This window comes from Peromyscus maniculatus, chromosome 11 (assembly GCF_049852395.1).
Source record: "Peromyscus maniculatus bairdii isolate BWxNUB_F1_BW_parent chromosome 11, HU_Pman_BW_mat_3.1, whole genome shotgun sequence".
Taxonomy (NCBI): Eukaryota; Metazoa; Chordata; class Mammalia; order Rodentia; family Cricetidae; genus Peromyscus; species Peromyscus maniculatus.
This window is the reverse complement of record NC_134862.1, coordinates 66,162,135-66,188,935: the sequence shown is the minus strand read 5'-3', so window position 1 is coordinate 66,188,935 and position 26,801 is coordinate 66,162,135. Positions and strand designations below refer to the sequence as shown.

Genomic DNA, 26,801 nt, shown 5'->3' with positions numbered 1-26,801 from the left:
CTGTATACATAATAAATAAATAAATAAATAAATAAATAAATAAATAAATAAATAAATAAATCTTAAAAAAAAAAGAGCTTTTCAGATCTTTCTTTGAATTTTTCCCATTCTTAAAACAAGTCACCTTTCTTTAAAAAAAAAAAAACTTATACAGTAAGTGGATAGTTAATAATACTGATTCTGTATGTCATACCACCTGAGTTTTACAGCAGAAAATGGGATTTTAATGAATAGTAATAGCAAGAGTTGGGTTGCTTTTATTTTTTCACACATTTGAAACTATAGCCACCACCTCTACTGCCATAGACACCTCCTTCTCCCAGCAAAGTGAGCAATAGAGAAAGGCAAGAATTGCCTGATGCTGTAGTCAGCGATGGCTTTACCCAGACTTCCCCAGGACCATCTCGAGGCTTGCTCCTAGCAGTGTGTTCCAGCAGAGCAGTACTAGGTTGGCAGCCCTCTATAGCTTCTGCTTCCGCAGCAGCAGCAGCAGCAGCAGCAGCAGCAGCAGCAGCAGCAGCAGCTAGCTTCAGCCCTCTTGCTGCTCTTTAAACGGTACCATGATAAAACTTGTCTCTTGCCTTCCTGAGTGAACTCAGAGATCTTCATTTGCTGTTAGGGTTGATCCTCATGGGCTATTTTCTTTTCTATTTATGAGCATAGGTAAAGATTGTCCCTCTCTGTCATTATTTTCTGAAATATAGGTACTTCGTGTCTGTTGGGGAAAGTCCTAGGATGGCTTAAAGATAAAAGTCTCAACTAATTTTTGTGAGACTGATAAGTTTTATCTTACTTTAACTTTTCATCCCTCCTTCCTTCTCTCTGGTGGATATGAGGATATTCAACAAGCCATAGATCCAAAATATTGTCTCTAAAGCATTGTTTGTTTGTTTGTTTGTTCGTTTGTTTGTTTTAAAACTCAAGAGAAAATGAAAGCATTCCCTTTACTGGGTAGCTTTCCTGGAGTAACTGAGCTGGAATGGGTCTAGGAGCCTGTGTTCTCTGTCTGTTCCCATGTGTCATGTTGATAGCATTCCTTTCAGCACATCTCCCTCCCCATATTCTAGCAACTCCTTGGTCTGAGCTTCTGGCTGCTCTTCTCTCCTCTTGCTCTTGCATCCTCACCTTGTTGGAGAGTCTAAACTGCCACCACGTATTGCTTTAATCTGAGCAATGTGACTTCTTCCCAGATGGGACTGTTATGCCCATGGATCACGTGCACTTCTCTTCTATGAAATGAAACCTCTGGTGCTTCTTTCTTTGCCACCGAATTTCCATGTATCAGTTTTAACAAAAGCACTTAGTACATAAAGGCAGCTTGACTCATGGTGTCATTTTCATAAGACAGTCTAGTAATACTTCAATATATCGTTGGTAATAAGTCTTGTGCAGAAATGAAAAAAGAGAGATTAAGGGGAGGAGGAGCTGAACCTAACCAATGTGCAGAAAGAGGCAGAGACGTTCCATTTGTTTGGGGAGCACCATGTGTACTGTGCTGTGAGAGAAAGTATTGGACTAATCATTCAATAAAGAAGGCAAGTGGCTTCCTCCATGCAGCCTGAATAAAGCCCTGATTGGTGTGTTGTAGGAAAAGCGGATCGTGTCCCTGGATTCAGCCAACACAAGACTGATGAGCGCGCTGACTCAAGTGAAGGAGCGGTACAGCATGCAGGTCCGCAATGGCATCTCTCCCACCAACCCCACCAAGCTTTCCATCACGGAGAATGGTGAATTCAAGAACAGCAGCTGCTGATGGATGGCCTTTGTGAATACAGACTGTGGGAGGAGACAGAAGGAAGCTGCCCAGCTCTCCTATCCCAGCCCTTTACCCTCCAGGTTTACAGAATGTTGCTTCAAATAGCAGTATGTTGAGAAACTCTTAAATGAAGAAAGGAACCTTGTCTTTCAGGGCATAGAGCAAAGACTCCCAATGTTGATGCTTTCCCCAGTGTCTCTATGTACATAGGGAACTTAGTTCTGGGCCATGTACAAAAATACCACTGTAATATACCAAAAGGAAGTTAATAATGTAGATTACCTTTTTAATTATTACTATTTTATTATTGTTTTTCTCTCGTTGAAAGCACTGCAGTTTTTAGTGGAGGAAAAGTAGGAGCCGAGTGCGAGTGAGAAATGAGCCTGTCAGTTCAGTAGGTAGAGACTCTGTGTATTGGATAGGAGCACATGGAGTGCAATAGGACCTTGTCAGAATGATTTTTTTTTTTTTCAGGGATTCATCTGCCAGTTTAAAAGCCCCACCCTAGTCCCTTACCATTAGGAAAACATGCAATACCAAGACCTATACAAAACAGTGATTTATGCCTCTGGTCAGCCAGGATGGTAATCTGATTTAGAGAGGACATGGATAAAAGTGGGTGGTTGTACCAAAACTGAACTAGAAATGAGTTCTGAATTCTGTCAGTATGTTTCCTCCATCTACAGCAGATGGGAATCTTCTGCTTTAGATAGGGGACTTTTTTATTTTTTAACTCCTACTTTTTTTAAACTACTCGTAGGAGTTGACAGAACTCTACATATCTGTGTCTCTCTACCATCTTCATTTTCCTTGGCACTGCCCTTGTCTCCCCATGCTGGGAACGGTCAGCACCAGCAGGCTTGACTCTCCACTGAGAGGTTATTCAAGTGTGCCATTCGCTAGCCATCTGAATAAATACCCTATCTGCCACACAAAAAAGGGCTAATTACAACAGAACAGGAATCTCTATTTCCCACTCAAATTTTCCTTCCTATTTGTCCATTGTGTTTTTACTTAGGATAAAGATTGTATCCACCATACTAACAAATTTATGGGCAGGGCTATTTCATCACCACTTTTAACTTTCAAATTGCTGCTTCTTTCTGTTTATCCCTTCCATAAAATTTGGGAAGGAAATCTAAAACTGAAGCCTGTCTTTTCTTTTTTAAATGCTGATTAATCTTGCTACAGAGAACCAGAATGTGAGGATGGCACATTCCAGTTGTTATTCCACATTCGTGGTAGACTCAGCAAGAATGACCCAGCTTATCATTAATGGCTTTAATACAGGACAAAATATCCATGTTTTTCTCCAGAGTGTGACATGTCATCTGGAATGCAGGCTTAATTATCAGAGGCGGAGAAAGGTAGCTGCAGGTTAAACAAATATTATATATAAATATATATACATATATTCACACATATGTACATATAATGTGCACATCAAAAATGTTCATACCTTCTATGCTGTCAGATATACAGAGATAATGTTTTAAAAGGGTCCTGAATCTCTTTAAGCAAGATCTACACCATTTTATGTTGGGAAAAAAAAAAAACAGCATTTCTTAAATAAGTTAATGTTTTGTTTTGTTTTTTAAGTTATATGCTTTAAGATTTTTTTTAAGTAAAGGATGCGGAGGAAGACATAACAGAGCCATATGCATGGACTATGTGTTTCTACATGGTAGAATATTTATAAAAAAAAAAACAAGAGAACTTGTGTAGTACCCTCTTTGTTTGAAGCCCAGGCATCCATACCAAGCCCTCCTTTCCACCAAGTCCCAGGCATGTATTCCAAGTCTCACTTGCCCCTTCAGTTGACCTTTATGTCTGACCTTGCATTTCAGCAACCTCACCAGAGCCCTCAACTGACCACCTTTGGAAAGGGTTTCTCATAATAACCTTTTTGTATCAGACAAACGTCTAAAACAGGAGTATCTCACTGTGATTAGAACGGCAGGCCTCCACGGCCACTTGAGTGTTTTCTTGACCCTTAACGGCTATTTTACCAGGTCTTATCTCCTCTCCAAGCTGAGGCCACATTGTGTTAAAATTACTTCATAAGAGAAAAGTTTTTGATTCTGCAGTAATGGCATGTATTGAGTGAAGAGGGAATGTAAACATAGATCTTTTCTTGTTTGTAGCTTAGCAGTGTTTCCTTCATTCTTGAAAGCCCTTCAGTAGTGCCACAGAGAAGCTAGGCAATTCTTAGTCTCAGTGGCCTGAAGTATATGATGTGGTAACGTCTTTCTTTGAGGTTGAGAAGGTATTGAGATGCTGGTTATAGATTACAGAGAGTTGGCATCTCTGAGTGACTGCACTGTAAGATTGAATTTTAAAACATTTGGACATAGAATGAGGCTCTCTAGCCATCGTGTTATCATGAAGGAAGAGAAAAAAGTAAAATAACAAAAATAGTGAAAGAATTAGAGGTCAAAAGTTCAGCATTGTTGCCAGATATTAAATCTCAGATTATTCTTTGAGCCCTCTCATCTTTTTAGCCTATCAGAAATATTATTCTGGAGTATAGCTCAGTTGGCACAGTACCAGCCTAACATGCCAGAGGCCATGGGTTCAAATCCCAGCATCACACGAACTGGGATATGGCACACAGGCCTGCAATCCCAGCACCCCAGGGATGGGAGCAGGAGGAGCAGGAGCTCAAGGTCATCTGCTGCTGCAGAAGTGTCCTGGCCAACCTGAGTTAAGACCCTGTCTCAAAATGCTAAAAAAATATATATTTTTTTTAATATTTCTTTAGAGAATTTTGAAATCTTATAGTTTATTTTGAATTTTTTCAAAGTATAGAAGAGGACAGCAGCAGGTGCTAATTTATGTGGTGTTTCTTTAACTCAAATAGGTACATCATTTTGTTTTACTGGGAAGAAACGTGTGATTTTTAAAAAGCAGATGGGTTAAGTAGCTGCATCTTGCGATTCCTGTTTTTGTCAACACATCAGCATGTTACAGGGTGAGAATAGACCAGGGTTGGATGGGGTTTGGTATTCAGGTGATGTACTTGTGAAGCTTTTATCCCAGTGGGGGCCTGACTTGACCATTTACAAGGACAGCCTTAATAGGACCAGGAAAGGGGCTTCCTGTTTCCCTCCTACGCCACTAGAGCAATAAGATTTCCAGGCTTTTCCAGAACAGCAAATAGTCCTATTCCCATAAGACTAGCATTACTTCACATCTGTTCCTGTGTGCTGCTTGGGTCTGGGGCAGTCTTTTACTTGGTGTGGAAACTGAGGTAATTGTGCTACTATAACTGTTGTTGCTTTTTCACTTACCATCAGGTTGGTGTTAAGTGTTAACTAAGGAACATGAGTGTGCGAGACAGTCTGCTTCTATCCTCTGTTACGGGGTTGCACTGTAAAGAAAACGTGAGGGTTTCTAAGATTGCTGTAAACATCCAGTGTGCATACTGGGGCTGAGCATGATCTCAGTAGTTCTGTATTCTTACTGTACCTGTGGCTTTTATAAGGGACAGCAGCTCTCCAGAGCCTGGCTTCCACTGTGTCCTCAGGGAAGTAGTTTAGAAGCAGGGTTTTTGTTTGAAGTTCCAGAGGACAATTGCCATCAAGTGTGTTTGCATTAGTGTTTGCTCTGCTTCCTCCCAGGTACAGTTCCTGAGAAGGCCTGTTAAGGGACTGAGCTGGGACAAAGCAGCCTTCTTCAGGATCCTCAGTCAACAGACTGACTGAGCCCCAGGCTGGACTGTAGACTAGCCATGTCACTGGCAAACTCAGCATTTCCAGAGCCCATCCTACAGTTTTACTTCATTGGGGGGGGGGGTGTCTCCTGCTCTATACCCCTTAGCTTTTTCTTTCTTTCTTTCTTTCTTTCTCTTTTTTTTTTTTTTAGGTTTTTCAAGACAGGGTTTCTCTGTGTAGTTTTGGTGCCTGTCCTGGATCTTGCTCTGTAGACCAGGCTAGCCTCAAACTCACAGAGAACTGCCTGGCTCTGCCTCCCAAGTACTGGGATTAAAGGTGTGCGCCACCACCACCCGGCACCCCTTGGCTTTTTTCAAGTCAGTAATGAACTCTTCCTTGCTTGCCTCAGCAGTAAAAAGTCACCTTCCCAACCTGTACCTGGGATACCCTTTAAAACTATTATTAATTTAAAGGACTTATACTTGTTTCTTAAAAGCAAGTAATGTTGAAGTTTCAAATTTGTAAGTACAAGCTTTTTTATGTTTAAATAATAGTTATCAGTTCTTATAAAGCACCCTTCTGTCACAGACCATCTAGGGAAGCTCTTGAGCTTTGAAAGGACAAGGGTGATGCAATTTGCATGAGAGAGAGTGAATTTCTTCCAGAAAGATCCTGAGGAAGACACATGATCCAATGGACTCCGTTCCACAGAAGTTCAAAGAAACAAGTGGAGTTAGCATCACCTGGCTCCTCCTAAGACGTATATGTGGAAAGGCAGCTCCTAAGACATCATGTGCATACCTACAGAAATACACACCTCTTAGGGCATCCCTTTAAAAAAAATGTTAATCCACTTTATAAACTAGTCATTCCTAAACTTTCTAGATGTTTTGTTTTTGTTTTGTTGTTTTTTAGATTTTTATAAAATTCTATTCTTTTTTAAATGTACTATATGTGTTATATGTATATATAAGTTAAAGTGACTTGAGCTCGGTATCATTGGTAGCATAGAAAATATGGAGCAACAGATGACTGTCACCATCCAAGAGCAGAATACAGAAAGCAATTTTGGTTCCTCAATCAGTTAATGCTCAGGTGTTTGAACAACAGCCCAGCTAGCCTTGGTAAATGCAGCAGGCCACCCGAAGAGAGGTCAGGAGTACTTTGACCCCATGGTACAGCACATTTTCATTTTCTACTCTGTTATTTTTTATCAAATGCCCTCATTGTTCCCTAGGAAGTCTTGGAACTGAAAACCTGACTGTACTGTTGGTGCAGTGACATTTCCACAGCTGTGTTTTTGGGGTCCCCATCCTCTGTGTGTGGTCATGCATTTGAATATAAATAGCATGGTTATGTCATTTCCAAACCCTGAAGGAAATTATCAATTTCCAGTCACTAAAGGTTCAGTGCTAATTAACTCGATGACCGCTATCCTACAGAAAAGCTAAAGTAAGTAGTAAAGGTTGAATTTTGACTGGTGCTTAGATATTTCTAGCTATATTAGGATCAACTCAAGCAAACAGCAGCATATTTACCTGGGTCACACCTGTGAGGAATTTATCTTCTAAATTTGATTTTGTTTTTCATCTCCAGGGCCTTAATAAGAGTATGTTAATACACATGACTATTTTACAAAGATGGTTCAAAATAATTTATTTTTTATTTCAAGAAAGAGAAATTCACCTTAGAAAAACAAAACCCAAGATTTTATTTTATTTTTAAAGCCATATTTTTGTGCTTTGTAGCACTCAAGATTGTTCCATATGTGATCCATATCTGCATTTCATTACCTGGGTTCTAAAAAAGATTTATTTTTGTTCTGTGAATAATTTTTGACGGTTCTTGTACATGTACAGATATAGATACGTTTGAGGTCTTTTATTGATATTCCTACAAAAATACAAATAAACTTTAACTTTAAACATTTTGGAGTAAAGTTGCTACTGTATTTGTAGTACTCTTTCTATCATACATACATCTGTGTTATGTGCTATTTTCTAACATATCTTCTGGGCACTTAGGACACTTGATACACTGGGATATTATTCTGAAGATACATTTTAGCATTAGGAATATCTTGCCTTAAAATTTTACAACGTACAGGTAAAATACTTATGTGTAGGACAGATAACTGGCACTGGTACCAATTGTGTTATGGTGATGCCCTTGGAAAGAAAGCTCCCTTCAGCTGCCCTAAGCCACTGTGGTCCTCTCATATTCCCCACAGAGTTGGTTCTTAGGATTTTTCTTGTTTGGGTCAGGGAGTTGTCCTTATTTATCATTCTCAAGGTGTGCTATCTTCAGCTTATCTATCTCACTCTAAAACCCAAGAATGCAGGTTTCACATGTCATTTTCTTTTGTGCTACATATAGGACTATGCATCCTGGAACACTCCAGGTTATTTCTAATCTTGTGTGCTAAAAGGAATTTAAAAAAAAAAAAAAAAAAAAAAAAAAAAAAAAACTAGAGACAACCTGAATGACTACTTAAAAAGGAAAGTAAAAATTAGCAGATGTTTGCTATTTTTTGTTCACTTCGAAGCCGACCCATTTCAGTGTGAATTCCTCATGACCTAATATAAGCTTTAAGACTTCTTGGATCTGAAACATTAAAAAGAGAGAATTGGGGCTGGGGATATAGTTCAGTGGGATTCATTCCTAACCCAGCACCACAAAAAGAGAAAGAAAAGCAACTGATGATACTTTATGACCCTGTGGCTCACTTAGCTCTAAATAACTAACAGATACACTCTTTATGTCCATCCATACCATTTCTTTCCTAGCCTTCCTTCACCTGTGTGCACCTTGTCAATAGCACCAAGTTACTCAATGGTTCTCAATCTTTACTGAGCATCAGACTCATTGGGTAAATTTAAACACACACATATACATGCATACATACGTATACACATGTATATGCTCCATTACTCCATATTGCCCTCTGAACACTATGTGGGATAACTGTAGCAGTGTCCTTCATCACTGTTCCTGAGGTTTGGATAAGTTAGCTGCAGATGTTTTCTTACTTTGTACTTACAATTTTAAATGCTGTTAAGACTCCACGCTACCTTATCCTTATCAACTTCATTCCTTCTATATCAGTGAGACAGGAAGTCTGTGGCATGCTAATGCTGTAAAGCTCCTTTACCTTGGTTTTGTTTTGGTTTTCTTTTTCATAGTGTGAGGAACCAAACCCAAGACCTCAGGACCATCTGACTTATGGAACAAATACATTCTGACAAAGCTAAGCAAGAAGTGGGACTTACCAGTATAAACCCAATTTTCTTACTGGCTCCAGTTTAATACATAAGATAAATGCTTCTGCATTAGCCTTTGAGCAATGTTTTCTCAGGCTATGTTCAGTAATCAGTTTAATTATTGTAGCAGTAATGCTAATAGGAGCTAATATTGAGTACCAACTGTGTGCCAGTTTGCTAAGATTTTATACAGAACATGCAAGCACTTTACCAACTGAGACATCTCAGCCCCAACTCTCTTAATATATTGGCTTTGACAATACTACTTTGCATTATTGTCACCTGTATGATCAAAATTTAAAAAGCTAGACATCTTACCTCACTCAAAAGTTGGTCTTTCATCTCTTCTGGATCACTCAGTGATGAGATGGTAAAATCTGCTTTCAAGATTCCAAAGGAGTACTCTGGAAAAGAAAATGTTTCCTGGTTTAGAAGAATGTCACCCATTGCCTCTTGAACTTTTCAGTTCTTGGATATCATAGGTGCTACATAGTGACCGAGGATTTCAAAGAGAAAAAGAGGGAAATGGCTGAGCCACAATTAACGCCACCAAGCAGTGTCCCCAAAAGGAACTCCTATGTTTTGTGCCAGTATCAGCTCTCTTCCCACAGCCTAGACACCATCTCTCCTGTGATCTTCTGTTCCCTTTTCATAAATCTACTATACAGATGTTCTTAGCCATGTTGAAATTTCACCTCCCCTTGGGCTCCCTACCCAGAAAACCCCCAAGGATGTTCTTTAAACTAATAGATAAGTTCATATTGGAATTTTCCCAAGGGCCTGCCCTGAGGAAGTTCCTCCCAGGGTCCTGGGGAAGGCGCTCTGTCTGGCGTGGGGTTATCTGAGGGAAAAGAATCTGTACACCATGCTCTTTTGTCCATTTATTTCTCTAAGACAAAATTCTATCTATACAGCTTCAGCTCCATCCTCTGTACCTACTACTCTGTCATAGTCTTAACTAAGCTCCTGTGCTTTCAACCTCATCTTCATCTGTTCCTTCATCCTCCATCTTTCCTTCCTTGCTCCTTGCCCCTGCTCTGAAAAACTCTACTTCCTTCTCTTCTCCCCAGCCACATGGCTCTGCCTACACTCTACAGAAACTGCCTTGTTCTTTTTCTCCCGGCCATGCAACTCTGCTCTGGCCAAGAATCCTGCCCCACCCTTCACTCCACCTGGATATGCAAAAATCTCCTTTGTTCTGAGTCAGTTGCTCTGAATGTCATTTTCCCTGTCTTGGCAAGGGAAGTCTGAGCTTCATTTGCACAAGAAAGAAGGCTATGAATCTACAGCCCACCTATCTCCTAAGCCCAGCAGGGGTGTTACCTAGTGGATCAGCAGTAGGTCTGAGAAGCTAAAATGTTTGCCATATGGCCTAGTAGTATATGGGTACACAAGAATTTCATAGCAGAATACAGCTGATAAATATTAATAAGCTAAATAACACCAAATATTCCTTGATAAATGGCTTCCTCTTGAAGGACTCCTTGGTCGGTCAAGGTATAGCTTATTATATACAGCTGAATCTGTAATATATTCTTATGGCTCACTGCAAGTTCAATCTTTGCTATATGTCAACCATAATCATCACAAAAACTACAGCCTCATGGTAGGACATGTATTTGCAGAACTTTTTGACAACTTACAATGTTCCTTTGCCTAAGTTCCTCGTTGTATGTTCACAGCAACCCTATGATATAGGGAGTTTTTACTGAGCCCCTTTTGAAAATGAGAAAAACTACAGAACTAAGGTATGATACTTGTTTCCCTCACTACACTTGCAGTAGTCACGCAACTTGAACTAGAATCCTCATCTCCTTCCTATCCCCATTGCCAACATTTTATGTTATCTTTCCTAAGACCCCCAAGTATCCTGGGCCAGGAGTGAGTAGATTTTTAAGTGCTAGGCTATTAGATGGTAAGTTAGCAAACAGAAGCCATTACCCAAGTCTGCTGCTGGTTTCTCTTTAGACTCTGGGTGCTTAGCTGAGCTTATGTGTTGGGCCTGGGTGGCAGTAGCTGTATCTCCTATATGTGTGTCATCCTCTGTGCTGGTCACAGCTACAGGGAAAGAAGAATAAAGAAGTTAATGTAAATGTAGCCAGAAATCAAGGAGTCTGATACTGATGGCTGGCTGTGAGCCAGAAGACAGGCAAAGGCAGCTCTGCTGGGTATAGTTGTTTATTCCTGCCAATCCTTCACTTGCCCCCCAGGCTCTTATCCCCCATCTCTAGAGTTGCTCTCCCATCATTCAGAAAGTGCTCCAGCATCAGGCTGTGTGAGGCTTGAGCAATAGCATGAGGTTTCACCTCAGTTCCAGTTTATTTTCTTTTAGTAGCACTTAGCCCAAGAAGCCTGGCGCTTTAACATTACCAGGTGAGCTGTGCATCCCCTCCCTATGGTACCCAGAGCAACCTTGACCTCTCCGCCAAGACAGTACCCCAAATCAAGCTTAACTTCTGGGTTTACACTAGGCACTCCAGCCAGAAACCAGGAGTCCTCAGTTGCTGTCCCCTTCAGCCCTGATCCTGTGTTTCTTTTCCCACAATTGCCCCACCTCCAAATATGGACATAATCATACTATTTAAAGGTCTACTACTATAAATTATTTAAGAAAATGCCCCAGCTCTTGGAAAAAAACAACATTAACAGTTTGCTAGAGAATATCTTTCACAGGGTTGAATTTTTTTATTTAAAATGCCAAATCTAACTTACTCTTTAAAAGAATGCATAGTATTTCATCAAGTATGGCATGACTGACTTAAGCAGTCTTCTCTTGGTAGACGTTAGATCACTTCTCATTTTCAGTACAATAGACAGTGTTGGGTGGGTGGGTGTGTGTGTGTGTGTGTGTGTGTGTGTGTGTGTGTGTGTGTTTACCTTGTACTTATCCCCTTTAGCAATTTCTAAGTGTAGAATATCTGTAGGAAGGGACATGCCCATTTTAAAACAGACAACTTGCTAGCACCAATTTACAGCCTACAGCATTGGTCATGTCTGTTCTTCCCAAATTTTCATTATTACTGCCTTTAAATCTTTGCCAAACTGTTGTTAGGTGGAGAAATAAATTTTAAAATAAAACTTAATTTTTAAAGTTAGGTTCATTTCTGTAGTTTTATGAACAAAGCCGAGAGATCTTTAAATGTGTTGGTGTTTCTTGCCTAGTGTCGAGACTAATGTCACTAGTCTTCATGTCCGTCCTCACTTCATACTGCCTCAGCCTACTCACCCAGGCTGTTCTCTCGTGTTGAGCCTTCTCCACCAGCCCACTCTTCCTCATCCAAAGGCTTGTACATCTCTTTAATAAATGAGGAAATTGGTAAGACTCAAACACAGAAGTGGGGGAAGGCTTGTAAGCCCAGCTTTACACATTTCCTCCTGACCAGTTTTAAACCTTGGATTGATGTTTCTCCCACTGTTGAGACTGTGTTACACACATAATGAATTCTGCTGTTTTCTTTTAGCATCCTAATGCAATGGCCCCATGTCACTGTGCCCAGCCACCTCTAGTAACTACAGATCTGAACATTGGCTCATTTTCCAAAACTTCCTGGTGGTCCTTGACTCAGGTTCAAGTCCTTCAGAATTTGGCCGCAAATCCCTCTTCCCTCTTCCCTGTTACTCCTTCCTCCACATCACAACCTGTACGCTAACCACGCTAATCAGACTGCTTGGCAATCCCAGATAAACCTAACCCTTTGACATGTCTGTCTTGGCCCATGCCATTCTTTCAGCAAGGAAGAACGTGCAGATTTTGCTGTCATGATACTCATTACACTTTTGTCCAGAGAATGAGTGGCTTTCTGCTCTTGGTTTGTGCTTCACACACTCACAAGCTGTCCCAGTTGCCTGTATCTGTTCCTATAGGGTTGCCTTTGTCTAAAAGCAGCAGGCAAGTCCTGCTCACCCTAGTTGAGACAGTATCCACAGTTCAAGGCAGGAACTCAAAAAGGGGGTTCTTAAATAAACAGGCACTCAAAACAAGGAGAAAAGGAAGTAGAAACAGTCCCTGCCCGAGAGAGTCTGCAATGCTCATATTTCATAGATGACCATCTGTCATCGTGTGTAATGACATAAGAATGAGCCTTGCGTATCTACTAAGGTAAGGACACTAAATGTCACTAGTGAGTTGAGATTAAGATGCTAATAACTGCATTTACCATCTGCCAGAACCAGGAATTGAGAGGTACTATATCACACTGATGTATTCTTGGTTTTAGACATGAGAAAAATGAGATTCAGCGAGGTTAAGAAAGTTATGGAAACAGATGTGATGGTTCATTTCTGCAATCCCAGCAGTCCGGAGGTTGAGACAGGAGAACTGCGATGAGTTGGAGGCCAGCCTGAGCTATAAAGTGAGACCTGATCTCAAAAGAAAGAGAAGAAAAGGGTTGGGGATTTAGCTCAGTGGTAGAGCACTTGCCTAGCAAGCGCAAGGCCCTGGGTTCAGTCCTCAGCTCCAGGAAAAAAAAAAAAATCTGTAGAAAGAGAAGGGGAGAAGAGAGGGAGGGAGGGGGAGGAGGAAAAACTTGATGGTCTAAAGCTGTGCATAGTAAATTACAGAGCCAACATTCCAATCTTGACTGATAGACTTCAGCTCTTAAAGGTGGATTCTCCTAAATCTTCCTGCTCCATCTCTGTCCTTACCTGGTCAAGGGAGGATATGGGCTTATTGGCTGGTGCTGGCCAGACAAGATTCCCTGTAGAGAGGCTTGCAGTGCTTCCCTGCCTAACCCTGTGACTCCTGCACTCAGCTCTACACTCTGCAACTTGGTGTCTGGTTGCTGATGCCCCAGAGGAACCTGCAGGCAGTGTTACCCGACCCCTAGTGAAGCATATGAGCACCTGAAGTAGTTCCTGGCAGGCTCCCAGCTGTCAGCGCTGGTAAACTAGCTCCAGGCTGCAAAGCATGCCGCTCATCTCTTTGGATCTCTACTGGGCTCCCTAAGACAGATGCCTCCATTGCTCTTTCTTTGGTCTCTGCAAAGCTCTACTGAACCTCTGAGCTATGGGGCTAACTGAATGGGGACGACTCAGAGAATATTGCCAACATGGGAATAGCTGAAACATGGTGGGTGGAACTGAACCAGGGACTTGTGGATACCTCCCCTGTAGACATGAGCCCACTCTGGGTTACAAGGACCCCTGGTGCATAGGTTCTGCAGTATCACTGGCAATGGTAACTGGCCATGGGGTGGGGCACAGGGGGAAGGCCACTCTCTGGTGAACTGATCCATTCTCTTGAAACAGAAAACCAGTATGAGCTAGTGTCAGGGTGCAAGATCCAAAAATAAGCATTGAGCAATGGCCATGTGCCCTTCCCCAAGAACTAACGTACTGTCTGGGGATAAGGGAACCAAGGATGTGGTTCTGGGAATGACCAATGATGTCTTGGACTTTTCTTCCAGAACTAAGTTACTTCCCACGGTCCAAGGACAAGCTCTGAAAAGTTAGCGGTGATGTGCTGGGCCCTTCTCCCAGAATCATACTGCTTCCTGGGTGCTCAGGGTCCAAAGACGAGCTCTGAGCAGTGACCAGTGGGCTCATGAGCCCTCTCAAACCAAGGTACCTGCTGTAGGTGCTGATGTTGCTAGAGGGATTATTGAAACCATCTCTTGAGATTGGAGAGCTGTGAGGCCCACGGCGGTGGAGGCAGAAGTGGTTTCACAGGTGCTGAAGCCACAGGTGCCAGAGCTGACCTCAGTTGGTTCATGACTCACTTGCTGCGAGATCCAAGTTGCTGAAGCCAGTGCTTGGGAGGCCTCTGTGGGGTCAGTGCTGGTCCCTATGACGAGACAAGACTTACGTGGGGTTCACTGGGCACAGGACCTTTTCTCAAGGCCCTGGCCACAGGTCAGGAACTCCTAGTATCCCCAGTGGGGCAGATCAGAGAGACGATCATAGCTTCAGGCTCCAGTTTCCTGCCACAGTTGGTAGTATTGACCCACTAAAGACAGAGTTGAGTCTTCTGAACCTATTTGGGCCAGCCCAAGTTAGCAGTGGCTCCCAGACAACTGGGTGGATGCCGGGTTAGACCTTAACAGGGAAACAGAAGGCAGTTTCTCAACCCAGCTTCTTAGCCAAAAGAATCCATGCCTCTGCCAGCTCTCCAGTGATGGCATCTCCACACAAGCACCCTGCTGTTCCTCTTTCCTACCATCCCCTACCCGGCCACCTGCCAACCTCATCCTATTACAGTGACTGGATGGCTTTTGTTCTGGGGTTTTCTTGATTGTGTCTGTCCCCATTGTTGGGTCTTGTCAACTGCCCTAACTTATAACCACATCACAAAACCCCATCAGCTCATGCCCCTCTCCCAGCAGAGGAGCATGCTCTCTCAGAGGGGGCTGACAGATCTCCTTTGTTTTGCTTCCTTTGGGCGCTGAACCTCCAAGGCCTCTCTGGTGACTGTTCCCCAGGAGCACCACTCAGCCATCTGTCCCTTTGTGTCCCAGGCCTTTATTTGTGCACTGGAGAGACTGCACAGCCTCTCTTAGGCCTCCTGGACCTAGAGTTTCAAGTTCAGAAGCCCACAAAGAAGGATGTTTGTGGGGCCGGAGAGATGGCTCAGAGGTGAAGAGCACTGACTGCTCTTCCAGAGGACCCAGGTTCAGTTCCCAGCACCCATATGGCAGCTCACAACTGTCTGTAGCTCCAGTTTGGGGGATCTGGCATCCTCACACAGGCATACATGAGGACAAAACACCAAAAATAAAAATCTTAAAAAAAAAAAAAAGTGGCAGGGGGGATGTTTGTGGTAAACCAATTCCTCATTTTCCTACCCATGGTTAGGCAAGCAGTATGAGGAAGAGGAGCAAAGAGCCTAACTGCCCTAAGTAGTAAATGATTGCCACACAATTGGCATAGCTCATCTCTGTTCACTCACTAGCACTTCAGGGAAGGCCACTCACCTGGGCTCCACCCTGGGTTATGTGTAGACCAACCATTTTCTCTAGTTTTCTAGGCCCAGAAGACCCCAGATACAGCCAAGAACAGACTCAGAGTACCTGTGTTTGGCCTAGAGGTTGTCCTTGCAGTAACTTTGGAGGGGTGAGTCACTTTGAGGGAGGAAGTGTCAATGAGTGGAGGCCTCTTTGTCGAGGGGTCTATGAGAAAACAGAGTGTAAGGGCAGACTCCGTCACACCAACCCTGTGAGAAGTCACAACAGATCCCACCGGTCTGCCTCCACCACAGCGAACAAACTGCGGGGCCCAGTTACTGCACACTGTAAACTTCACTGGGATAGATCCTCTCACCTTTACTCTTGACAACAGCTCATCAGTGAAGACTTACCTGTTTTGCAGATAAGGGCCAAGATTGTCTTCAAATCCAAAACAAAAAGAAACAGCCACAAATAGGCAAATCCACAGAGGCATAAAATTCTATTTTGGTTGCCAAGGGAAAAGTAGGACACAACTGTGAGTCAAGACTTTTGAGGGTGATGAAAGTCATCGGATTGGACGGTGGTGATGGCTGAACAGCATGCAAATGCTAAAAACCACTGAATTGTGGACTTTGAAGGGTTGTCTTTAAAAGGGGGGAAAATGGTTGTCTTAAGGTATGTGGATTCTCTCTCAATAAAAATACAGCGGGAGGAGGGATGCTGAAGCCAAGGACATGGTAGGAGACCTGTCACTAAGGAGGCACACTACACACAAGATCCAGAGTAGCCCTGAGATCTTCAAGTTCATAGTGACCAGAGCTGCTGTTAGCGGGCACTACCTCTATGTCAAAATCTCCACTGTCGTTCAGCCTTAGGCATCCTATGGGGGTGGATGTCCTCAATCCCATTTGCAAAGTATGTTTTCCAGATGAGGAAAGGGAAACGGATTCTGCCCATCTTCTAGGAAGTGGTAAAGTCTATCTGATTCTAAAGCATGGGCTCATGGTTATTTGATGACTAATTGTTGTTGCTAATTGCTATTATAATAAGGCTGGATGGGGTTCATTCCATCCTCTGAAGATCCCCAGGATTTAAGTACCTACAACTCCCTTTAAGGTTAAAAAAAAAAGTCTCAAATCAAAAGCCTGTTGTAGAATTAATTATGTTACCCTCAGAGCCTCCAAGCACTTGCTTAGGACTACCCTGAGTACCCACCACTGTTTAATAAACTCATTTTAACCTCCATGAGCCAAGTGGGCTTTCACATACCATAAAAACAGATAAAAGGCTTCAGCTCATGGCAAAGGATTGCATAAATCTGAGGTGGGCCATTGGAAAAGACACGGAGTCCTGCACACAGTCCTTGTCCAAACATGGGTAGTTTCTGAAGCCACTTGGGAATGCTGAAACCCAAGCCACTGGACCAGGTCAGATTATTGATCGCCGTATCGAAGTAGAGGCCAATCCAGGCATCGACATCATTTGTGATGGACTGGAGGGTTTCTTTGCCCTTCTCATCAGTCACCTTCTGCAGATTGGCCAGGTCTGTGTAGTGGTTGCGACAGTAGGTCTGAGCTGAGAACCACGACATGGTTTTCTCAATCCGAATGAAGGTCTGTCCACCAATCTTGACCTCAGCTGGAAGCAAAGAATACAGAGACCACAGGTCTGAGATCCATGGTGTCTGCCATCCCAGCTTTCAATGCCTAAGGAAAGAGCTGGTTTGACCTAGATTCTCAGGTTTTAAATTTGGTCAAAACCACCATTTTATAGGGGAACCACCAAGTTGGAGAATGAGTGAGATATCATAACATAGTAACAGCAGCTGGTGTGGAGGGATCCTTAAGGAAAGGGCTCTTCTTACAGCTATATAATTTTACAAGGTAGATTTCAGTTTCAATTACTTCATCTGTCCAATAGGAATAATAATACCTAAAGTCGGGATTACATAAAACTACTCATTAGCACTTAATAAAGTGGTAGACACTGTTTGGGAAATAGTAGTAGGTTATTCCTATGATGGAAGTAAGACAGTCTTGGTTTAGAGGTAGCCTCATTTGTGATCCAACACACACACAAAGAGAGAGAGAGAGAGAGAGAGAGAGAGAGAGAGAGAGAGAGAGAGAGAGAGAGAGAGAGAAGAGAGAGAGAGAGAGAGAGAGAGAGAGAGAGAGAGAGAGAGAGAGAGAGAGAGAGAGAGAGAGAGAGAGAGAGAGAGAGAGAGAGAGAGAGAGAGAGAGCGCTCCTGGGAGCCAACCATATCAGCTCAGATCTGGTAGGCAGGAAGCAGAGAAGATCTGCCCAACAGATCTGCTCCTTGTGTGCTCAGACAGATGACTACCTCCCTTTCCCAGGCTGGATTGCTTTTGATCCCAGAGGCAACCCCTCCCCCCAGCTCCCCACCAGAGTCCCCTTCAAGCCCATGCCTCTCTGACTCCCAACAATGGACGTTTTGGAAAGGATGTGAGGTGCTGCAGCTCCACCTGCCTTGGTTCTGGAGGTTTCGATAAAGAAAAGGCTGTTTGCAGAATCTGGAGTCATATCCTCCCATTCAAACGGGGACCCCTCCCTACTCTCTGGTCGCACCTGCTCCCTTCAGTCCATTAAGATGCGCCTGTTTCCCTAGCTAAATGGAGTTTTCATATTTAATGACTGTGCCTATGCACACGTGTGTACTTGTGCATGACACAGCATCCACATGAAAATCAGCAGATAACTTGCAGACATCAGTCCTGTCTTCACTGTGAGTGTCCCAGGGACTGAACTCAGGTCATCAGAGTTGGCAGCAAGCACCTTTACCCACTGACTGAGTCATCTCACCTACCCTAAAACCAATCCTTTAAAATTATTCTGTGTTATGCCCCTAGTATGTGCCAGCCTTGACCCATGCCTTTGGCTTACATCACTTCTTGATGTTCACTGTCATCCTGGAAAGTAACTATTATTAATCTTATTTCATAGCTGAGTCCATCCCAAACTCAGTGTCAGGGTGAGATTAAAGCACAGGTCTGCCTGCCTGGGAAACCTTTGCTATTTCTCTCTACATTCTGTAACACCCAGAGAATGAACCCTAAACACAGATGAATTGACTATTCCTTTTATCATAGAATTTTTCTGTAAGAGACGAGAAGAAACTTTCCTTTTAAACACCAGTGCAGTATTGTCTAAGGGGCAGGAATCTTAAGAGAAGTATCTCTCTAGACAGAGAGCAAGGACCTGAGTTATGAAGAGGTCCTATCCTCTTATCTACCAACCCTGAGTCCCAGAGGAAGACTCAGGTGTCAGGGTTGCAACTGGCTACACACTACTGTGAGACCTGGAGCTAGTCACCTTCCCTTCTGTCTTCTTCAGGCATTGTCCCCATCAGCCTCCTGAGTTTTAGTCTGGGTACCCCAAATCCAAACATCAGGTCAGGCAAGAGATGCAGGGTGGGGGGCAGAGGGAACCATAATGGTCCACATTCTGCCTGCTGGTCCAGGGAGATGACTCCAAGTCAAAATAAGTCAAGATCCAGAAAAGGGAAGACAGAGCCACGTTACCTTCTTCTGGAAGAGTGGCCACTTCATCAATAGTGGACCTCAAGGATCTACGGTGTCCTACAGCAGGGTCTGTAAAACAGAAGCAGACATCAAATTAGAGGTTGGGAGTGAGAACTGCCCAGGACCACCAGGTTGGAGCCAAAAGAAGCTAAGTTCAAAGGTGAGCTGGCCCGTTCTACATTTATTCAGTAAATATAGATTAAGCACCTATTGTGTGGCTGGTGCTACTCCCTAAGAAAGTAGTAGAAATAACACAGAGACTTTGCTTTTAAGGATAAGATGAGAAGGAGCCACCTAGACCCAACAGAGTGAGGACAGTGGTCCACTATCCAACTGAGGAAAAGAGCTGTGTGGATTGGAGAACAGAAATGAATCAATACACCACAGCTAGAGGAGGGCTGAGCAATGAGGCCAAAGAGACCAAACAGAGCATGATGGTCCATAAAAAGAATGGCATTCCAAGTGCTTTGAAGGTCTGCTAAGTATATTGTAAGGAAGTTATGCGATGTCTGTTAGAACTCACTGTTCAGACAACAGACGGTAGCCACCACAGAGCAGACCCATGGAAGTGAGTGGTGATTTGCCCCATGCCCTCACAATGGACCTGCAGAACTGGAGACAACTGAATGGGGCCGGAGTGTGTGGTAGCTGAGTTGTAAGACTATGAAGGAAGCAGGAAGAAATCCATCCTACACAGCTCTGATTTTGGCAGGCATTCCTACGGAACCCACTGGCCACCCCTGGGAATCTAGAGTTAAAACCAAGGCCATTGTGGGCTTCTGTTTCAGGGCTTCATGGCAAGTATGGTGTGGCTGTGGCTTAGGGAAATGACAGAATGACCTCCAGGTCAGTATCTGGGCAATCAGGGTGGCATGGAATTATGCTGAGCCTTGGCTGGCCAAGAAAGGCAGAAGATGGCACTTTTACCAGGAAACCGCAATCCTATCCACAACCACACCTCCATGTTACCTCTTGTCACCAAAAAGACAACGACGAGGAGGACAAGGGTTGTAGTGGTGTGGGCTCCAGGGGCACACAGCACGGGTAAAACACAAAGATGGGGTGTTCCCCAGCAGCCGGCACCATGATGTCCTGACGGCGGATCCCCAGCAACAATGTCTGGACTTGGTCCTAGTCACCACTTAGCAAGAAGCAAAAGGTCTCATGGGGTGAATGGACTATTCTCTGCCACCCCCTAGTTAGACAATAGACTGTACCCTGTGCTTCATGAGGTGAGACCTTGAATTCTGTTCTCATAGGTAATGGGCCCTCCAACCTGTCTTTCCCATTTCCTTCCTTGCTCAAAGCTTTCAAGATGGAAGAGATGTAATAGAACATTCTAGATATTATTCTCTCTATCCTTATTTATATCCAGTTTCTTGGTGTGGTCTTGGGAATAGAGTACACAAAGACCACAAACTAAGGTCATAGAGAGGAAAGGATGCTAGAAGGAGAGTGAGGGAGCCTCCAGTTACTCTCATAGATGTCCCCCTGCCCCAGATACACACACATTCCTCTCTTCCTCTCCCCCATCCCAAAACAATCTTGGAGAAAAGAGAACAGGCCCAGAACATGTATCTGAACACACCATAATAGCAAATGAAGGGCTTCTGAGCTGTGCAGGAGGCGGCCCCTAGGGCAGGGACCGAGGTCCATGAATACACAGTAGCACAGATGCCATCTTGGAAGACAGGCAGCGTACTCCATGTCGGGGTGGTAAAGATGGAACCACTAGACCAGCTCAGGCCAGAGATGCGCACATCATAGAAGAGGCCGATCCATGCCTGGGTACTGCTGAGGTAGGAGTAGACCACCATGATGCTCACTGGACTGTTGACGCTCTGCAGGTCGGCGAGGTCTGTGTAACGCTCCTGGCAGTAGCGCATGGCCTCTTTCCAGGTCCGTGGCTCCTCCACCCGATAGAAGGTCTTGCTGTTGCTCACCAGCTGGAGGGCTGGGGCAGGAGAAGCTATCACTACGTGACTACCCCCACTTCCCCCTTGTCCCTGAGAGATCTCAGCCATACATAGGAGAAGCTCTCCTTTTCCAGCGTACCGCTCACCTGATCCCCACCCATACCCAGCTCTGCCTCTGGACCTTTCCACAAGCCACTTGGACCAGAAGGACTGGCCATGCTAGTTCCCTCTTCTTTCATTCTTTTACCTTCTTTCCTTCGCCTGGTGGTTAACAGCAATCGTCAGTGTTTACTGCGCATGTGTGTTATGCCATTTTAGCTCACTGAGTTTTCCCAAGGACTACTTAAGATTTCATTATATCTGTTTTACAGATAAGGACTCCAAGTCATCAAGAGTTGAATAGATGACTAAGGCCACTACATGGGAAACAGAGAGAACCATGACTCCAGAACACAATGTGTGGTTCCTAGGTCCAAGCCCTTAATCACAGCATAGCGCTGTGTCTACGTCAGGAATTCTAACTGGGATTATAATACATTAGGATCATCCAGAAAGTGGTTCAGGTATGTTCCAGCATTGAGCAGGGAGATGCTTACTGGGACTAACCTCAGAATTCTTCAGATACTTGTATGGAAAGCAGAGTGTTAAGCTTGTGTGTCTCCCCCAGGTCTAAGCAATTTAGGAGGCAAGGCTTGCCTTATTCGCCATTATATTCCCAATCCCCATCTAGGTGCACCGGAAACAGTCGGTGTGTTGAAGGAACGCAGGGAGAGAGAGACAGGTGAGAGGCAGGAAGCTTCTCCCAGGGACCCACCCAAACTCTATTATCCCGGTGTTTGCTCCTTCCTTCCCCCTCCCTGGCTCCAACCACTTTCCGGGTTCTAGCAAATTAGGCTTATGCAAGGCTCTCCACCCTGGTGCCAGGGCAGAGTAGAGGAGAATGAAAAGCTTGCTTTGAGGAATTGGGGGCCTCGAGCCTGAATCCTGAGGGCCAAGCATGCAAGATGGGGTAGGGAAGGACGGAGGACAGGCACTTGCCAGAAAGAGTGACGTTCTAACACCCACCAGAGCTGATGAAGCTGCCTGTTGCAAAGAACATCTGGAGAATTCCTGTGCCCAAGAAAGAATGGGGGGAAAAACACATTTGTCTTTTCTATTCACTTTGACAGGATATACGATTCACTTTGATTCTTTTGAATGCTACCTTACTTAATATTTAAAGCTCTCTTGCTGTCACCCACTAACGTTGTTTTTAGGAGCTAATGGGTCACACCCAACAGTTCCAAAAAACAAAACAAAACAAAAAACTTGCCAGCCTCTTGGAACCCACAAGCCCAGGACTCAGGAATCTGTGGTACTCTCCTTCCTTGCTTGAGCTGAGACCCTGGAGTCACAGTTGGGCCATCCCATTCTAGTCCGTGGAATCCAGTCTCACAGCAAATCTTGTCAACTACAGCAAGCCTTCTGGAACTCTCTACCTGTAACTATGCCCTCTGCCGCTTGGGCAAGATTGTCATCCTCCTCTGCCGGTGCAGTGGGTCACCCAGCTTCTGGTGCTCCACATTTTGTACTCAGTGGGGGGGGGGGGCTTTAAGTGGGGGCCACCCTGCCACTCTAATGGTTCCAGTCCCATGCTCAGTGAGGGGGCCTTCGAAGAGAGTCATGTACCATCCCATGCTCGGCCCTGGCCTCGGCCCAAGAAGCTGACCTAGAGCTGATCCGGGTACCAGGGACCCAGTCAGCTTCCGCCTGTGCTGATCTCTCCCTCTCAACCACCCAGGCCTCCCCTCCTCAGAGCAATCCCACCCCATCCCAAAGACACCCTCTCGAGGTGCCTTTTCTCAGGACCAGCCCTCTGGATGTGCTGTTTGGGCCACAGTTCTGGGCAATGAAAGCTTGTGGAAGTGGGGGAGGGTACCTCCCTCCCCATCCTTAAAATGATGGTTGAAAATCATTTATCTCTTTCCATTTTTGTCTCCCAACCAAACCAACCTGGAAATCTGAGGGCCTCTGGGGATGCACGGAGCACCCTCCAGGCCCGGGGTGTGTGTGTGTGTGTGTGTGTGTGTGTGTGTGTGTGTGTGTGTGTGTGTGTGTGTGTGTGTGTGTGTGTGTCTTACCTGTCATGCAGGAGAGCGACAGCCATGCAGGCAGCATGATGGTGGCCGGACAAATCTCCTGCAGCTGACGGCCTTCTGTAAAGACTGAGTCTAGTGTGCTCACGTCTTTCTCGCTCTCTTCTCTTTGCTACCCAAACTGATGGATTTTCCTAAGCAAATACTGAGTGCCTGCTGTTTGCCAGGATATGGCCTAAATAAAGACGGAAACGTCCTCGTCCGACACTCTGGCAAAAGCACCATGGATCCTGCAACCGATGAGCAGAGTAACAAGAAGGAGCCCATCCTGGGGGGCGGGGGCTGGCTGCCAGGAGAGGGAAGGAGGAGGGCAATGGAGAGCCAGGTGAGTGGTCCCGTGGGTTCCTGGGATCCAGGGGAGCTAGTGACATGGCGGAGGAGGGAAAGGGAGAAAGCTAGACTCCCCGTTCCACCGCTCACCTCACAACCATCACCAGAGACCCTGTCACCTTCTCCTTGTCCCCTTTGTATAAGAAAGACCACTGTGCCTCTGAAACAGCTTGATCAACACAGCATGATAGGGAGTTACAGCACCGCAATTCAAGCTTCGATCACTGGAAAGCATGAAATGGGATGGTGTTGCCCACAGGCCCCACATAGGTGACATCAGAGCCCCACTCCATCCCAGGTCTAGGATCTGGATCCCAATACAGCACAGCCTGGAGACAGAGGCACTTGCTCTGGAGAACCAAAGCCTCTTGCTTGTGTTCTGTCTGTCCACACCACCCCCATGATCCCCAGATTTCTCTCTGTCCCACCAAGGGCTAGGTTTAAAAAAAAAAGAAAGCCTCGAAGCCCCCTTTCCGCCCCCCACTTTTGTAAAAAAGGCATAAACAGATGGCTGAATGGACAAGACGGAAGTGCCATGCAGATGGTCAGAGCTTCAGCAATGACGTCTCGCCTCAGTGTGCTCCATCAGTGATGGCCTCCAGTGATGTCATCCCGGGAGTAGAACCAGCGAGTGTCAGGGTGCCTTTGAACCCCTCTCTACTGAGAGGACACCTTGACCATCTTAGTCTGGAAAACCCTGGCCCTATCACTCACCTATCAGTCCTGCCATTCGCAAAGGCTTCTGGTCTACATGTCTTCAGTGAAGAACACTGCTGAGTACCAGGCTTCTCACGCCCAGGAAGAAGTGAAGTGGGGGTGTAAGGGCCCCTACAGCATGCCCCAGGGGCAGCAAGTGGCAAAGGCAGGTGGCAATTTCACATGCTTTCTCTCCGCTTTAGACCCATGCTCCTTGAGAACGGGGACTGAGTCCAATTTACAGATCACTCACCCGACTACTCAGTCCTGGATTCGAGACTGCATCTGCAAAGAATTCTTGCAGGGCCAACCAGGAAAGCACATCACCCAAGAATCCAGGCTGTCACCCCCTCCTTAGGGGTCAGTGAAAGTCACTCCTTAACAGTGACAGACCCAGTGCGTCTGTCTGGGTCTGAGCCACCCCTCTCTTCCAAAAGTAAACATGCCCACTGCCTGGCCTCCCATCTGCATTAGCCAAACTGCGATCGGGTTGAGGAACAGACCCGAGGGAGGCAGACCTGGGGTCACAGCTGGGAGAGGCTGAGACTCGACGCTGGGGTTCACACTCTCAAGAGGACGTACGGGGAAGAGCTCAGGAGGGGGGTGAGAGGGTACAGCTGTGCCTGAGGCCTCGTCAAGGGGATCTGGAAAACAGAACTATCCTCTTCAAGATGAAGGTGGCATGGCCTTTTCTAGAGAGTTGTGACAAGGTGCTGTTTACCCCAGATGGGGCACCAGACTAAGGAATTATTCCAGCCAAGCTTAGGGAAAACAGTGAGTCTCTTGGGATTACCGACTTCATCCTGGGTGACCGACTCAAAGGCAGCTACATCACTGAAAATCTCCCCCCAGCAGAGGGGCTTATCTTGATTGCTAACTGATACGGGAGAGCACAGGCCACTGTGGGAAGCACCATCCCTTAGGCAGGTGGTCCTGACCTGTATAAGAAAGCTAACAACATAAACCTGCCTAGCAGCCAGCAGACAATGTCCTCCATGGTTCCTGCCACAGTTTTTTGGGCTCCAAAGTGAGTTTCCTCCCTTCGGTGGAGGTAATGCTGTGTGGAATAGCCATCAGGACTACTTTTTGGTGTCTACCTTCAGTTTCCTCAGTGACGACCTGTGTGACCTGGAACTATAAGCCGAACGACCCCTTTCCTCCTCCTCTATGCTGCCTTTTGTCTGAATTACTATTCTCCTGCTGTGACAAAGCACCACAGCCAAAGAAACTTATAAAAAGAACGCATTTAATCTGGAGGCGCATGGCTCCAGAGCGTTAGAGTCCCGGAGCGTCATGGCAGGGAGCAGGGGAGCAGACCGGCCAGCATAGCACTAGAGCAGGTAGCTGACAGTTTACGTGTTTAGACAACAAACAAAAGAGAGAGAGAGGGAGGGATGGAGGGAGGGAGGGAGGAGGGAGGGAGGGAGGGAAGGAGAGGAAGAGGGAGAGAGGGAGGGAGGGAGGGAGGGAGGGAGGGAGGGAGGGAGAGAGAGAGAGAGAGAGAGAGAGAGAGAGAGAGAGAGAGAGAGAGAGAACTCACTGGATGGACCTGGTGTGGACTTTCAAAACCATCAAGCCCACCCCCAGTAACACACTTCCTCCAAAAAGGCCACACCTCCTAATGTTTCCCAAACAGTTCCACCAACTGGGGACCAAGTCTTCAAACATACGAGACTATGGGGGCCATTCTCATTCAAATCACCACACTTTGGATTGGAGTTTTTTTTTTTTTTTTTTTTAATCACAGAAACCAATACGAAACTGAAACAGTCACTAATAGACGTCTACAGCATTTCCACAGGCAGCGTCCTTGTGGGTCCTGTACTTACAGGACTGACCAGAGATCTGCAGTTAGCAGGCACACACAAGCACCCACCCTCAGCTGGGTTGTCTGTTGGAGGGCAACTGCAGAGGCTGGACCTCCAGCAACGATCAGAGCTCCTGGGGGGGGGGGGGTGCTGACTCAGATGCAGCTGATGCCGTGAGCGGCACCTGCCCTCCACTCACCAAGGCATCCAGGAAGCTTCTTCACCATGGCACTGGGGGCCTACCAGATGCCAAATTCACTTCCAGCTCACCAAGGTGGATTTGGATGTATGATCTGGGGCTCCCTTAAGTCTGAACTACATCAGAGCAGCAACATATTTTGGCACTGAGTACAAATGAAATTTGGAATCTATTGAATTCAAGCTCCAGGAAACCAGGCAGCCTCTGTGTGAGCAATCTACCAATGCTTCCTGCCAAAAGAAGAAAAAAAAAAAAACCCTCCGTCTGCACAGAGCTCAGCCAGATAATGAGGAACAAGCTTGGTCAGAAGCACCTAATTATTTTCACTCAGACTCCTCCATTCACAGCGTGGTGACCGGGAGAGCCTCCTGGCTGACAGTACTCAGGCTGGAACCTGATCTCTCTCCCTCTCCTCACTCACCTTGGCCCTCTCTACAGAGGCATTCAGAACTTGCCTTTAGCTCCTCTGACTGGAGGCACATGCAAACGGTAGCTCAGCTCTCGAGACTCTGGTCTCTATAAGGTTGTAGCACGAAGTGTTAGAAGGTCTTATTAATAAAAACAAAGCCAGAGCTAGGTATTGGGGTGAACGCTGAAAAATCAGAGAAACAGGAAAGCCACAGCTAAC

General features: G+C 45.3%; 2 protein-coding genes across 13 annotated transcripts in view; one reads left to right on the top strand and one right to left on the bottom strand.

Annotated features, from left to right (window-relative positions):
- Rasal2 (RAS protein activator like 2) overlaps positions 1-7,336 on the top strand; it is a 301,544-nt gene extending 294,208 nt beyond the window's left edge. For all 7 annotated transcript variants that reach the window (XM_015992624.3, XM_015992627.3, XM_015992625.3 and 4 more), the window contains one exon: positions 1,589-7,336. In XM_015992624.3, the coding sequence (XP_015848110.1) occupies positions 1,589-1,731 (143 nt within the window). In that variant the 3' untranslated portion in view covers positions 1,732-7,336. The remainder of the gene's footprint in view (positions 1-1,588) is intronic.
- The window catches only part of Clec20a (C-type lectin domain containing 20A), a 57,976-nt gene extending 32,412 nt beyond the window's left edge, over positions 1-25,564 (bottom strand). For 2 of the 6 annotated variants that reach the window (XM_076547764.1, XM_076547767.1), the window contains exons 1-10: positions 23,126-25,563; positions 22,071-22,115; positions 20,678-21,043; positions 19,090-19,158; positions 16,820-17,188; positions 15,674-15,772; positions 14,236-14,451; positions 11,896-11,964; positions 10,611-10,727; positions 8,988-9,073 (exon numbers count right to left, since the gene is read on the bottom strand). In XM_076547764.1, coding sequence (XP_076403879.1) covers positions 8,988-9,073; positions 10,611-10,727; positions 11,896-11,964; positions 14,236-14,451; positions 15,674-15,772; positions 16,820-17,188; positions 19,090-19,158; positions 20,678-21,043; positions 22,071-22,115; positions 23,126-23,162 — 1,473 coding nt within the window. In that variant the 5' untranslated portion in view covers positions 23,163-25,563. Of the gene's footprint in view, positions 1-5,969; positions 7,303-7,907; positions 8,014-8,987; positions 9,074-10,610; positions 10,728-11,895; positions 11,965-14,235; positions 14,452-15,673; positions 15,773-16,819; positions 17,189-19,089; positions 19,159-20,677; positions 21,044-22,070; positions 22,116-23,125 lie in introns of those variants that run through there. The other 4 variants (XM_076547766.1, XM_042258372.2, XM_042258373.2 and 1 more) reach the window with 4 other exon arrangements.
- Positions 25,565-26,801: the final 1,237 nt, after the last annotated feature.